This window comes from Bison bison, unplaced genomic scaffold, assembly GCF_000754665.1.
Source record: "Bison bison bison isolate TAMUID 2011002044 unplaced genomic scaffold, Bison_UMD1.0 scf7180017864158, whole genome shotgun sequence".
NCBI classification, from domain to species: Eukaryota; Metazoa; Chordata; class Mammalia; order Artiodactyla; family Bovidae; genus Bison; species Bison bison.
In genome coordinates this window covers 1,245,507-1,260,872 of record NW_011494730.1, presented here as the reverse complement: position 1 = coordinate 1,260,872, position 15,366 = coordinate 1,245,507, and the positions used below count along the sequence as shown (strand labels likewise).

Below are 15,366 nucleotides of genomic sequence, written 5' to 3'. Positions count from 1 at the left end.
AAAGGATATGGGAAAGGAAGAGGGGAGAAATATCCAGCCCTTGCCCCTAGTTCTGTGTTGCCCAGCAGGGGCTGCCAAGCCTTGGGCACTGTTTAGAGCACTCAAAGGGAGGGGCAATGATAATCACCTTGGACCCACAGCTGTTAATCAAAGGACAGTAATATATATGTAAACTCTTCTCCCTGCACACCCAGACCACTTGGTAAGTTAACGTGATCAATTCACCGGAGTTGAGAAGACACTGAGGGGACAACAGCAGTGCCTCTCACACCAGGCCCAGAGAGGCCTCCCCTGGGAGAGAGGCACCCTAAAAGCAAAATGCTCAACATTAGACAGGTTTTGACCTAAGAATGAGCATTTAGTCTGGACACCAAATCGTGCCCTCCAGGCACTGGATTTATTGAAAAACTACATACATATTAAAACATCTTTATATACATTTTCTCTGTTATAAGATTACAAATATACAAATGCAAACTCCATCAAAGTCAGCATCTTGTACATTAGAAACAACTGCAGAAAACCTATATCCTAATTCCGTCAGTTAAATTGGGATTCCTCAACCAGTTAAAAAAAACTGGCACAGCTCACCCAGCTTCCCAAGTGCAGCTCATGACAGTGAAACCACAGTGTTTACACGGGACGTTTTTCCAAGGAAGCAGTGACGTTTGGTTCCGAGGGGGGAAAAATATGTTTAAAATTCTGAGAGCCTCATGGTGGTTCGGAGAAAACTGGGACTGGTGGCAATCCTCTTGACAACATTTTGATGAAAATCCTTGATGGTCTTCTCTCAAAATAAGTAATGAAGTTATTACTTCATTGTCCTCTGACTGGTCAGGGCAACGTACTCAACCCAGCTGAATGCAATAAATAATGATTATATATAATTCTTCGGTCAGAATGAAAAGGAAGGTCCTTGAGCAACAGTGTTTCAAATCAAAAACTGAAGTCCTAGAAGAGAGGTCTCTGGTCCACAGACTATCTAATGCGGATGGCCACTGGCTATAACCTTCTATCTTCATCCTTATACTCCAGAAAATTTGCTCTTTCTGACTTGGGTACCAGTTTGAGTGCTTATTATAAAGGAAGCAAAAGTGAACTGGAAATTTGAGACTGCCTTGGGAAGGGCCAGAAAGGAAAACGGAAGGGGCATGGCTTCTAAAATAGCCCATCTGTTGATTCCTAGGTCTTCTAAGAAGCCCCTCTCACTGAGTCCTGGTAGCCATCCTGCATGTCATAGGGGTGTGAAGACATCATCGCAGTTTCAGTATTCACTGCTTTCTGCAATTTTCTGTCCTGTCACACTTTTTCTTCCTCCAACTACCCCTTTCACCAAAAGGAATCAATCCAGTTAGCTGCTAGGGTAAAATGTCAAATATTTAATGGAGGACACTCAGGTATCCCATAAGTTGCTGTTGTAAACACTCCAGAATTATTAGTGGCCAACCCAGGAAGTAATACTAGGAAAGAGATGTCCAGAGCCACATGGTGGAAAGAACCGGAATATCTGTCCTCAATCTTAATGCATTGACTGTGAAGGAGGTGGGGATCATCCATGTGAGCATCAATTCCAGCCTTCAGTGCCAGATACTTCTCAATGGAGCCCCCACAGAGGTGCTGGCGCCCTCATAGCGCTAGCTTTCCAAGTAACGGAAGATGCTTTGCTTCGATTCTGAAGTACTATCATCTATTTTGAGGCGCTTAGGTGAAGTGGATGTCATTAAAGACGGACCCCTTCTCCGTACCTACAGAGCAGAGAAAGAGACAAGAATCAACTCAAGACCTTTGTACAGGCTGTGGTTCACTCATACTTAGCTTCAATCGGCTCTTAAGCAGCTCATAGTTAAATCATGGATAATTAGGAAAAAAAGAAATTGAAAATTTCCAGGCAAGTCTCACAGCTGATTATACTTACTGGGGTTAGCAATCCCCTTGTACCTTATTGGAAATGCAAGATTAACACTATGGCATAAATCTTTAAGCCAGAAATACATATATATTTTCAATTCAATTCAATTCACTCATTCATTCACTCTGCTTTGGAGAGTCGCCAAATCAGTTCTCAAATTCCCTACCCGAGGCTTAGATGATTCCTTTGCTGCCTCAGCCTTGACAGGAGAAAGTGTATGGAAGACGAAGTTTCTAGAATTTCGGGGAGCACTGGGGTTGAGGTCAGAGAGGGCAGCCAGTTTCTGAAGCACAGCTTTGGGCTGGTTGAGCAGGGAGCCTGTCTTCAGCTGAGGAAAGAAGAGTCATCTGGTATCAAATTCCAAGAAAGGAGAAGCCAGCTCCTCCCTGCACCCGCCAGGTGTGGAGGCGACACATTTCCACCCTGCTCAAATGGAAAAGAAATAGCAGGCTCCTTTGACACCTACTTCCATTCCCACAGCCGCCTCCCTCCCCTAATGACAGGGCTCCTTTGACACCTACTTCCATTCCCACAGCCGCCTCCCTCCCCTAATGGCAGAGCACTCCCTTAACCTGACTGAGGCCTTCTAACATTGCAAATCATGACTTCTCACGAACAAGGTCCCCAACCAACCTGGTTGTCACTTCCCGGTTTGATGGCTTCAAAAGGATTTCTGAATAAAGACTTTGATTCTTGAATAACCACAGTGTGACTGACTGAAAAGAAAAGACAGAGAGGCCTGCTCTGGGCAAAACTGGGTAGAATTACTTTGACATCTAAACAAACTATCAGGCCCTTAACTAAACTAATAAACTGAGGCCAGAGGAACTGATTATTTTATAATCATGATTTGAAAGTATAGTAAGTGGTTAAGACAGACAATTCAGCTAAACTTACTGTCTGATTAACAGTAATAATAAGAAAAAACAACAGTGATAAGACAAATTCCAGCTCTAACACTTAGGTATATAATCCTGGGCGACTAAACAAAGAAGCCAGAATTCACTCCTCTGAGCTGCCTTACAGGGCTTCCCAGGTGGCGCTAGTGGTAAAGAACCCGAGATGCGGGTTTGATCTGTGCGTTGGCAAGATCCTCTGGAGGAGGGCATGGGAACCCACTCCCATGCCTGGAGAGTACCATGGACAGAGGAGCCTGGCAGGCTACAGTCAGTGGGGTCACAAACAGCTAGACACGAGTGAAGCAACTCAGCCCGCACACATGCACGAGCTGCCTTAGAACATAAAGCAAAACCAGCCATATACACCCTCCACTACAATATCTACTGTCCAGTAGAATTCGATTGAAAGAATATTGTCTCTCCCCATCCGAGGGGCCCCTTTAAGATAATATTAGACACAGATCCATGACTAAGCTGCAAAGCCTCTGAGGGCTGGAGTCACCTCCAAGGCTCCAGCACCTACAATCCAGGGGGACAGCCCCTGTGAAGGACTAAGAGCTCACCATTCTTCTGCAGAGCTTTGGCTGTAACCTTCTTGGCCAGCATCATAAACTGACTGTCTTCCCCAATCTCTTCTTCATCTTCAGCTGCAATTTTCCCCTGCTGTGCCTGAAAATAAAAATCAGACAGCATTAACAGAAGCCCACGACCCCCAAAGACCCAAAGAATTAGCATAGTCTGGAAGCTAGAGTACTTGGGATAACATTTGTTTTCCTTTTTGCTACCCTCTGTTGCTTCAGACCAAAAAAAAAAAAGTATTTTGGACAAAAACATGAATACAACTGCCCGTGGTAGTCTTTTCAAAGCATAAAAGAAAATTCAAGGATTAAAAGAGACAGCAATACACTGCCCAAGGTTTTGACAACTCTCATGACAAGCTGGGTGACTGAGATGACCCTCATATCTAGGGTTGGAATAGGTGAATCTCTTGCAGGCTTCCTACATGGTCCCGAAGCCACTGCTCTCGTTCAATTCGCTCCTTTCTCCATCTGGCTTCCGTCTCGTCAAGCTGTTCTTCAATCTGATCATCATCAGAGTCTCTGTGGAACAAGTCCATCTGGGAAGCATCATCTAAAGCGAAGAGTTAAGGCTATTAGCATTCTGCAATCCCCACAAGAGAGGGTGTCTTGACAGACACTAGTGAACCCTGTTCGTTTACAATACACTGACACAAGCTCTTCCCACCACGAATGGAAAATAAAGGTCAAGGCCAGGTCCACCACAACTGCTGCTGTAGTTTTGAACTCCTCTTGCCGGCTTAGACTGGACAAACACGGACTGTGTGCTGTTCGCTTCTGAAGGCAATGATCACTATAGGCAATGATCACGATACCTATGTTTTTCCAGCGGAATCTCCTCATTCGTCCAGGACCATCGCTGTGCAGGTCCCCATCAGCAAGGTACCTTTCTTGGTACAAACGTAGCTCGCGCTTATCATCATCTAACATTGTTTTCCTACGACAGGAGAAATATGGTGTTCAAAACCAGGGCCACTCTGGCTGGTTATAGGGCCTGCCTTAAGATGCACCCCACTGCTCAGAAGGGCTTGTTGGGATACTGACATGTGTATTTTCTTGACTTGACTCTGCAGTTCCTCATCAGAAGGAAGTACTTCATCAATCACATCCTCTTCATATTCATCAAGCTCTTCCCCATCATACTCATCTTCGCTTCCCATGTCACTCCCTGACACCTCTGCCTCGTCCTCCAGGTATTTCTTTAATCTCCTGGAAAACAATATTGAAAATTGGAAAATACAACAATGAATATACACACAGTAATGACAAAAGCAGAACACACAGCCACCTCTAATAACAAGCAAAAATTAATAATAATAATACGTTTGTATAATACTTAAAAGCCTGTTACTTTGTGCCAATAACTGTGCTTTGGAGCATTATTGCATAATCTCAGGGAGGGGTATTATTATTGTTCCCTTTGATTTACAGTTGAAGGAACTGAAACTCAGAGAGTAAACAACTTCCTGATGGCCACACAGCTGAGAGGCAGCAGAATCTGGATTCAACCTAGGCTGGTGACTCCAAAGCCAGAGCTCTCAATCTCCTCTATATATTTGAGACATACCTGTCAGAAGGTTCACACTATTTTGTTTTGCATTTAGGCTCACCAGCTTCAGGAGATAGACTAGAGACAGTATGGTATGGAAAGGTAATAGCCTGGGGTCTTCCTCAGCCTGCCAAATCTTGACCCACAAATTACAGGTATGACTGAGGCTCACTTGTTGCTGTTCAGTCACTCAGTCGTGTCCAGCTCTTCGTGACCCCATGGACTGCAGTGCACCAGGCTTCCCTGTTCTTTACTGTCTCCGGGGAATTGCTCAGACCATGCCCACTGAGTCAGTGATGCCATCTCATCCTCTGTCGCCCCCCTCCTCTTCTCGCCCTCAATCTTTCCCAGCACCAGGGTCTTTTCCAATGAGTCAGCTGCTTCCATCAGGTGGCCAAAGTATTGGAGCTTCAGCTTTAGCATCAGTCCTTCCAGTGACTATTGAGGCTCAGTTAGTGGTAATCAAAACCACCACAAGTTCGTTTTTTTGACTTCAGGTTATACTGAAAACAAATTGACTGTCACCTTGAGTTCATATTGCTGTTATCTATGGTCGAGAATGGCAGAAGCTTGATGGCTTTCTGAAAGGTGATTTTTATCAAAGACTTGCATTATTATTTTAAAGCTGAGTTCCTCTAAATCCTAGGGTTCCTGAGGAATTCCTTCAGGGGCCAAAAGCCACCAAGCTCCTCAATCTTCCCATCTAACCCTCTTTGAGCAGCTCAACTTTTAGCTGCCATTCTTTATAAGACTTCATTTGAACAAAGGACACTATAGTTAAATAAGGTTTAAGAACCACTGCCTTAGAAAAAAATCTATAGATGACCCAAAGCTGTATGAGATGGTTAATTTGACAGGTGACAAATTAGAATCCAAAACTAATCTCAACAGAATGGAATGATGGGCTAAACACAACAAATAAATCTAATAAGGATCAATATGATGTCCTATATTTGAAATCTAAAAGTCATCCACATACAATAAAATGTGAAATATCTATTAAAACGGTTTTTATACAATTTTCAATATCATGGAAAAATATTTACAGATATAGTAAGTGGTGAAAAAAGCAAGATGCAAAACTGCATATATAAAACACTTTACAGATCTCAACCACATGAAAATATATGCCTAACAAAGGCAATAGTAACACTACCACCACTTTCACAAATATTCTGAATGGTGGACATGGACGCCTTATCTTTCCGTATTCTTCTAAATCTTCTAAAATAAATGGCTTACTTTCATCATCAAAACAACAAAATATTTAAAAAATTAACGGTGGGTCATTTGCCTGAAACTAGGATGAGGAAGCCCTACAATGATGGTAATTCAAAGGAAAAAAAACATGCGGAATTGTAATCATCTACTAGATCCTCAGGCTCTCCAGTGACTCAGTTCTTATGCTTATTGGTTACTTTACAAGTAGTAGGCAACCAGACACCACCACACAGGGCAGTAGTCAGACCACACCTGAAGATAAAGAGAATCCACATATGTGAAGAGTCTGGAAGCAACGTCATGTGAGAAACAGCTGAAGAAATAGGGATGTTTAGTACAGAAATCACTTGAAGAAGTTGTGACTATCTTTGAATACTCAAAAGATATCATGTAAATGGATGTTATTCAATCTGTGTTAACCACAAAAAGCAAAAATAGAACCAGTAAATGTAGGTAAAATGGTGGTGGCAAGCTACAGCTCAACTGTCAGGAGAACTTTCTTGCAATGGAAGGAAGGGCTGTAACACCTACATTTGCCGTTTTGACTTCTCCGACTGCTGCAGGAGGTCTTCCTCATCATCATCTTCATGGTCTTCCGGTGTCAGATCCTCCTTGTCAGACTCACTGTGCTCATCCTGCAAAATCATACAGTACCACACGCAAAGCTACACAGCATAAAATGCGCCCTCAGCTAAGACAGACTCAGAAACTTCTGCCCAAATATTTCAGTCTAGGAAACTGCTTTTGATAACATGCCAAACAGACGTCTCAAGAATTCAAACTACAAAACAAACAAAAATCCCCAGCAGCTATACATGGAGTTCATTATGATTACTTTCTTCCCTTCAAACTCACCTCATCACTATCAAATTCATTATCATTTGGGACAAGCCGAAAGTCTCCAAATTCCTCCTCTTCACCTTCTTCTTCCCTAAGATACAAATCAACAAACCCATACAAAGTTGTTGAAAGCCAACTATAAGCAGTCAGCCAACCTGGGGACTGAAAATATCTTATAGCCCCAACAATCTCTTCAAGAAACAGGAAACAAGATATCTTGCCTTTCAAAAAAAAAAAATTTTTTTTAACTGTGATAAAATACATACAACATAAAGTTTACTGTCTTAACCATTTTAAGTGTACAGTTCATTAGTGTTAAGTACATTCACAGTGTTATCCAACCAACCTCTAGAACACTTTTCATCTTAAAAAACTAAAACTCTATACCCTTTCAATACCAATTCCTCATTCTTACGGCAGCACAGCCCCTGGCAAACACCTTGCTACTTCCTGTCTGTATGAATTTGACTACACTAAGTACCTCATATAAATGGAATCATACAGTATTTGCATATTTGTGAATGGCTCATTTTACTTAGCATAATCTCCTCATAGTTCATCCATGTCTTAGCATGTATCAGAATCCCCTTCCCTTTTAAAGGCTGAATAATATTCCACTATGTATGCATCCTGGAGAAGGCAATTGCACCCACTCCAGTACTCTTGCCTGGAAAATCCCATGGACAGAGGAGCCTGGTGGGCTGCAGTCCATGGGGTCGCTAAGAGTCAGACACGACTGAGCGACTTCACTTTCACTTTTCACTTTCATGCATTGGAGAAGGAAATGGCAACCCGCTCCAGGGTTCTTGCCTGGAGAATCCCAGGGATGGGGAGCCTGGTGGGCTGCCGTCTAAGGGGTCGTCGCAGAGTCGGACACGACTGAAGCGACTTAGCAGCAGGAGCAGCATGTGTGCATCCACTTGGGATGCTTCCACCTTTTGACTATTATGAATAATGCTGCTAGGAACATGGGTGTACAAATATCTACTAAGAAACCGTGTTCTCAGTGCTTCTGTGTATATACCCAAAAGTGGAGTAACTGCTGCAAGTGAGGAAGTGTTTAAAAAATGGGGTTTTGATTTGTATTTCCTTAATCACTGGTGATGTTGAGAACTTCCATGTGCTTTTTCTTGCCTTTTTTACCCTGTTCCCAATCAACTAAATGAAAGCATTATAATAAATAATTTCTCTATGCAAATATGAGACTCAAACCCACTGCAAGACTCTCAGGATATGAAGCCCCTAAGATGACCATTTACTGCTAAGCTCAGAGAAGCTACCCCTGTACTTTATCAGAACATGGAACTTGCCAAATTCCCTCAGATCACTGAGACTCACCGGTCTGTTGGGAAAGAGCCTGAACAAAGAGCGAGTGCTTCTTCCATTGGATCACCCAGGCTACTCTCCTTCTCCTGCTTATTTAACTCTGATGGATCCAGAGTAGAGGCATCTACATTACAACAAAAAAAAAAGGTTTGTCACCAAGAACTGACAGCTTTATCCTCTTTCCCCAGCCATCTGAAGACATGCCAGCTCAACACAGTTCTAAGGTAAGCTTGCCAAAAAGAGCTCACCATCCATTCATTCAACAAATCCTTATTTAGTGCTTACTATGTGCCAGGCACCAGGGAGACAGCAGTGAATAAAACAAAGATCCCAGCTCCCGAAGAGCTTACATTCTAGCAGGGGTGTGAGAAGGAGAAAAGGGTACGCAGGTGGAAGTAATAGCTTAGCATTTATATGAAATCTACTCTGCAGTAGACACCGCTCTAAGCTTTGCACATATTCCAGCCTCAAATAACAAGTCATACGGCCAAAGTTAAAGCAGTCTTAAGGTGATACTTCACCATCCTAAAAAAGTAAGAGCTCTAAATGCTAGGAGCTAAGCAGTGAATTCAACCTAGGTTCAAGAATCCACCATGGCTCTGTTTTCCGTGAACATTTCACCTGAGACTAAAGGACTTCTTCACATGGACACTGACTTAAGATATTTGGGTGGGTGAGCCTTGCTGCTTCGTTGGATAATTACCCTGAGAAGTAAATTTTCCTGAACAAAGATCCAGAAGTTCCTCCATGTTCTCTTTCTTGTCACTCTTCCCAGGCAGAGGCTTTTCAGCCTGAGATGCAAACTTCCCAGTACACAAATCCAACAGTTCATCCATGTTGGCATCCATGGCGTTCTCATCCATACTGGCCAACGGCAACCGAGGCTTCAAATCTTGGTATTGATTCCTGTGGTTTCTAACATTTAAGAACCTACAAGCCCAATGAAGAGTGTAAGAAATGCTCCAGGAAAAAAAAAAGTAGTGGGGGAAAAGCCTGAACTCGTTTCCAAAAGCAAAGTTAGAAGCTGAATTCTGAACCAGAAGACAAGAGTGTCAGACTTTAGCCTGTGATAACCTTGAGAGGGAGGGGGATGTTCATGAAAGAATAAAGGCTATTCGAAAGACAAAGGGTAAAGGCTAATTTGGGGCTTCAGATGGTGCTAGAGTAGGGCCTGGTGTTATGGCCATGTAATGTGCCACAGAGGTGTCAATTCTCAATGCCACCTAAAAATCCTAACGTAGTGGGACGAAAGTGAAAGTGTTAGTCACTCAGTCGTGTCCGACTCTCTGCGATGCCATGGACTGGGGCCCTCCAGGCTCCTCTGTCCATGGAATTCTCCAGGCAAGAATACTGGAGCAGGTTGCCATTTCCTTCTCCAGGGGATCTTCCCGACCCAGGGATCAAACCCAGGTCTCCCACACTGCAGGCAGATTCTTTACCATTTGAGCCCGCAGGGATATGGATACAGGGAAATTTGATGACCTTATTAGAGTTATGCAGGTCTAATAAGGTAGAAATTGAAGGATCAGAACACTAGCAAGGCTATTTACTTTTTATTTTCTAGATAGACTTTGTTCAAACTTGTAGAATATACTAATGGTCTGCACACCTCTCTTTCTCAGAAGAGAAAGCACAGATGGAGTGACAGAAGCTCGCTTTATTTTTAAACAAAATTAAGCAGTACCCAGCACCGTCCCACCCACAGAAACATAAAACTACCTACCCATCTGCATCCAACAGTTGGCTCTGAGTGTCATCTTCTAAGCAGAACTGGAAGTCTCCTGCTCCTAGGAAAAGTGTCTTAGGTTCTGGGGAGGCGTTATACAGATCTTGGGAATCCTCTATGGGAAGTGAAGGCTCAGACAGCTTTCCTGAACTCTGGCACCAAAACAAAACCAAACAAAAACAAAACATTTTACAAATGTCATTCACTGTCATGACAACAGAAGCTGCTATTTGTAAAATTTAATCTACTCTCAGGCAACTGCAGTTGGGGAGGACAATGCATAGCCAAGGGAAGCTTAAAAAAAACATCCTCAAGAAAGAAAGAACCCTGGATGAGGCTTGTTTTTAATACACAAAGGGGGTGGATTTTTAAAACTGAACATACATAATGTGGTGGGAGTTTTTGGCTTGGACACACTTTATTTAGCAATGCGGGAAGCAAAAGGGGGAGGAGATTAGAAAACCATTAGCATCTCACCTTAGAGGCTGAACTGACCAAACTGGCTCGAAATAGCCCTGGGGAAGGAGATCTGAATCCTCCTGCTGTAGGGAAAAGACTGGTCCCACGGCCTGTTTGTCTGTTACAGGGCTGATAGGACGGAAGTGTGGAGCCTATCAGCTCAAAGCTGCTATTGTGGCTGCTCTCCTTGGTCAGTAATGAGCATGAATCATCTTCATCTAAAGAAAGACAACTTTTAAGTGCATGATTCCCAGAAATAAGTCAGATTTGTTTAGGAAAGAGTTGAGAATGAAACTGGTAAGATCCACTGGTAGACCTCTCAAGTTACATGTTCTAAAACATTACATTAAAGGTCAATTATGGTACTAAGATAGCATCATACAATCAGGGTTTATCACTCTGAGCTAAGTGACACCTCAAAGTTCCTGTCTTTCTCTCACCTTCCCTAATGCCTATGATTACCCTTTCCATTATCTAATCACTTATACATCTTCCTTTGATCTACATGATAGAAATGTTTCATGTTTCACTCGATCAACACATATTCACTAACGACCTATTAAATGCTTAGGGTCAACTGGAAAGAAACTGCATATAAGATTTCAAAAACTGGACCAAGAGAAATATTTGGGATTTTTTGTTTGTTTGTTGGCTACAACATGCAACGTGTGAGATCTTAGTTCCCCAACCAGGAATTGAACGTGGGCCGTCAACAGTGAAAGCATGGAGTCCGAACCACTGGACCACAAGGGAATTCCCAAGAAAAACAACATAGTTCATAAATTCCTATCACGGTCACAGGTAAGACCGGGAAAAGTTCACCAAGGTTCAGAAAAATGGAACCTTATGGAATTGTAGTCCTTAAATGTTAAAGCTGGAGGATCAGAGAAAAATCATGTTTCAAGTTCTATATAAGAGTCACTACTTACCTAATTTGCTAGGTCTTTTGCCTGAGTTTTCATCTATTTCTGATTTTTCTTCACTAGGAGAGTAACTACAAAATAAGTAGGTAAATTGAATATCTGTTTCTACTTCTTCCAAGAGGGGCAAATTCCCTGGTATTACCAGGGAATCTTATCTTTCCTTAGAGAGAATTACTTACCCCATCTTGGAAGAGCTGTCCTTGAATAGAAGGAAGGTAGAATCAGATGAGAGAGGCTTGGGGACAGACAGGCCAACTGACTTGCCCACTTCACCACTGCCATCATCATTTTCTTTATCTATTTCTTTCTCATCTTTGGTTTCTATTTCTTCACCACCGAGAAGGAATTCTGCAGTCTTTATCAATCACGCCACCCAAAAACAAAATAGTACAGGTCAAAAAATTGTAAAGCAAACATACTAGCTGAAATATGGCTGCTTAGTTACAAGTCACGTCTTAAGTCTGAAAAGGTAAACCTGAAGGGAGCTGAGGCCAGCCATCATCATTGACACAATTTATTAGTTGTAGACACTTCTAGAGCTCTGTTATACTTTGTTACTTTACCTTTTACCCTTTCAAAACTGCTACAAGATTCTGAATGAACTGGATTATCATTTAACTGAGTCAATGAGAAACTGCATGATTAGCCTGAGATTGCAGGACAACTCCTGGCTTTCAACCAGACTGTGACACCCTGCTCGGTTCAGCCATGGCTTTCCTCTTCCTTTACCAAGGGGTAAACATTAACCAGCTCTTTCAAATGACTCCACTGTTCAAACAAGGACGCTTTTCTTCTTCCTAATACCAAAAATCCTACCATCACCTGTCTTCTCTAGGTGGAAAACAATACCTTAGAACAAGGGCAAGAGGCCCATCTACAAATACCTTCTTCAACAATTAATTTGGGAAGGTCTTGGCCTGAGAATTTATTCTAGACCTCAACCTGGCCAAGGTTAAAAGTGCTTTCTTTTCCTAAATAGAGAAATCTAAATGAACAACAAAGATAAAAGTCTTTAATAGAAAGCCATTTCGATATCAGCATTATAGTACAATATCCAAACCAACGGGCAGAAGCCAGGGCATGACTGTGAACTGCAGGTGTTCCATGGGGCTGAAAGAACTGAATGCACTAAGATTCAGTACACATGAGCTACCTTCATCTCTGACCCTGAAATCTCTTCTACAGTCAAACATGCTCATCAGCCTCTTACTCCGATCTGATTTTCTCTTTCCCTTATTCATTGTGACCTAGTAACAAAACCACGTAATTGCCAGCAACCTCCTCATTGCCTTCTTCCTCCGCTCCCTCTTCTTTCTCCTCTTCTTCCTCCAAGGCTTCCTCTCCCTCCTCTTCTCCATCTTCCTCGGAGTCATCTGTCATTTCTTCCTCCTCCTCCTCCTCTTCCTCCTCAAATCCATCCTCATTATCTAACTTGAGTAATGCTTGGCGTTTTTGACGCTCCTCCAACCTTCGGAGTTTCATTGCTTCTTGAAGTTTAGCTTTCAGCACCTGAAGCTTTTCCCCTGAACAAAAGTATGAAGAGATGCTTTAGATGCAATGACCAACTACACACAACAACACAAGTGTCCATTTCAGGCAACTCCAGAAGTGTTCTAGGCACATCACAAAAAGAAAATCAGAGACCTTCGTATTTTAGGCTTCTGTTATCTTAACAAAGGGGGAATATTAGGAATTGAGTGTAGGCGATAACTCCCATAATTATGTTCTATACCCTGGGATATTACAGAGATTATAAAATTATTATATAAAAAAGCAAAAAAAAAAAAAAGAAAGGAACGGGGGCAAGTGGACCTTCAAAAATCTCTGGCTCAGAAGCCATGAAGGAAAATATTGATAAGTGTACCCACATTGAAGAAAAAGAGAAACAACTCAAGAGTAAATATGAGCAAAAGATATGAACTCGTGTTAAAAATAATGCTTAACCTCACTTCTTACTAGCAATACAAATCAAAATAATGATACCACTTTTTATACACTAGGCAAACATTTGTTATATCCATTATTAACAGGAAGAAATAGGAACTCTTACACACTGTCATTCAGAGTGAAAATTGGTGCAACTTATTTTGATGGAAAATGTGACTAGGACTCAGTGATTCCACTGTAAGGAATTTTGCATCAAGATTTACTAACATATATGTGATACTAGGATGCAATATTGTATGAAATACTAAAACGGAAACAAACATGATGTCCCTTAACAGAAGTATCGTTAAACAAATCATGTTATACCTATACACTGGAATATCATATGATGTTAAAATAAAAAAACCTCAAAAGCAGTATGTATATCTGAACTCCTGAGTTAGATGGTCTGGATTAGGCTACTAATTCTCTTACTTACTGCTGCTAAGTCACTTCAGTCATGTCCGACTCTGTGAGACCCCATAGACAGCAGCCCACCAGGCTCCCCCGTCCCTGGGATTCTCCAGGCAAGAACACTGGAGTGGGTTGCATTTCCTTCTCCAATGCATGAAAGGGAAAAGTGAAAGTGAAGTCGCTCAGTCCAGTCCGACTCTTTGCAACCCCATGGACTGCAGCCTACCAGGCTCCTCTGTCCATAGGATTTTCCAGGCAAGAGTACTGGAGTGGGGTGCCATCACCTTCTCCATCTCTTAGTTACTAGTTATATAAATTTGAGCAAGCTGTTTAAATGCTTTGTATATCAGTTTCCCCAGATATAAAATAAGGACACTGATGTTATTTACTGTAAAGCACATAGAGCAGTGTCTGGCAGAGAGGAAGTGTTCAGTGTCTCTCTCTCATACACTTACACAATAGTAAATGCATATGAATTTTCCTAGGACACACACGAAATTGTTAAGCTGCCTCTGGGAAGACTAATTTTTTTTTTTAATTTATCTTTTAATTGAAGGACAATTGCTTTACAAAATTTTGTTGTTTTCTGTCAAACATCAGCATGAATCAGCCATAGGTATACATATGTCCCCTCCCTAATTTTTCATTTTATACCTTTTCCTAAGTGTTTAATTTTTTTCTATGTGATAAATTGCTCATATTTTCAAAGTGGGAGTGAGAACAACAGATCTGTCCCTAACACAGACTACAAAGCAGAATGCATGATGTATGACCACATTATTATTTTGTTTTCTAACAGACATGTACATGCATGCAAAAAGTTTAAAGGGCCATACAACATGGTTACAGAAGATGTCTCTGACAGAAAATCTTTTTGTTTATTTCAGAAATTTTGTTTACTGCAGAAATTTGTTATTTATTCCATTTATTTTCTACAATGGGTATTTTTTTAAACAATAAGACAAAAACTATTTTAAGAAATAAAGTCATCTTACCCACCTCATACAACGAGGCCATATCCAATCTCTGGAGTCTCCAAGGAAAAAGATTCTATAACGTCTCACTATAGGGTGTTCAGCAGCCATGAAGACCAGCCAGAGTACAAGAGTCAGGCACTCCACCCTACTCGTGGCCAGTAAAAATATACAAATAAAACAACTCCATGAACTCAAATACCTGGTTTTGTGTGGCTTGCCCCATCCAGCTTCTCCGCTGCCAAAGTCACGGGTACCACGTCTGCCTTGAGCTCTTCCTTCCCGTCAGCGCCCACATCTTTCACTATGATGTTCACATTCACCTTCTGACCAGCCCTGGGTCTGGCTGTGGGATTAGCATGCTTCCAGAAACGCTGCTTCAAGGCTTCCAGTTCTAAACCAAGCACCAACCAGTATGTCAGTTTGCCTTTTAGATCCCAATTAAGAAGTACAAGCCAGGTTCAACAAACGTGTAAGGAAAAAAAATACACAGAGAGACACCAAAAACTCCTTTGCTACCAACACCTGTGTTCAATTCATATACCTTAACCCAAACTAAAGGACTAAATGAGTTCCTTAAAACTCATTTTAGGGTAGAAATTTACAACTGAAGTTTCTAAAT

General features: G+C 41.8%; 1 protein-coding gene across 1 annotated transcript in view; it reads right to left on the bottom strand.

Annotated features, from left to right (window-relative positions):
• Window positions 1-369: 369 nt before the first annotated feature.
• The window catches only part of CLSPN (claspin), a 69,167-nt gene continuing 54,170 nt past the window's right edge, over window positions 370-15,366 (bottom strand). The window contains exons 11-27 of the mRNA XM_010841245.1: window positions 14,947-15,138; window positions 12,709-12,953; window positions 11,610-11,785; window positions 11,437-11,501; window positions 10,526-10,725; window positions 10,046-10,200; window positions 9,026-9,252; window positions 8,335-8,446; window positions 7,012-7,087; window positions 6,688-6,791; window positions 4,431-4,595; window positions 4,202-4,323; window positions 3,812-3,939; window positions 3,372-3,477; window positions 2,543-2,625; window positions 2,076-2,237; window positions 370-1,745 (exon numbers count right to left, since the gene is read on the bottom strand). Coding sequence (XP_010839547.1) covers window positions 1,635-1,745; window positions 2,076-2,237; window positions 2,543-2,625; window positions 3,372-3,477; window positions 3,812-3,939; window positions 4,202-4,323; window positions 4,431-4,595; window positions 6,688-6,791; window positions 7,012-7,087; window positions 8,335-8,446; window positions 9,026-9,252; window positions 10,046-10,200; window positions 10,526-10,725; window positions 11,437-11,501; window positions 11,610-11,785; window positions 12,709-12,953; window positions 14,947-15,138 — 2,429 coding nt within the window. The 3' untranslated portion in view covers window positions 370-1,634. The remainder of the gene's footprint in view (window positions 1,746-2,075; window positions 2,238-2,542; window positions 2,626-3,371; window positions 3,478-3,811; window positions 3,940-4,201; window positions 4,324-4,430; window positions 4,596-6,687; window positions 6,792-7,011; window positions 7,088-8,334; window positions 8,447-9,025; window positions 9,253-10,045; window positions 10,201-10,525; window positions 10,726-11,436; window positions 11,502-11,609; window positions 11,786-12,708; window positions 12,954-14,946; window positions 15,139-15,366) is intronic.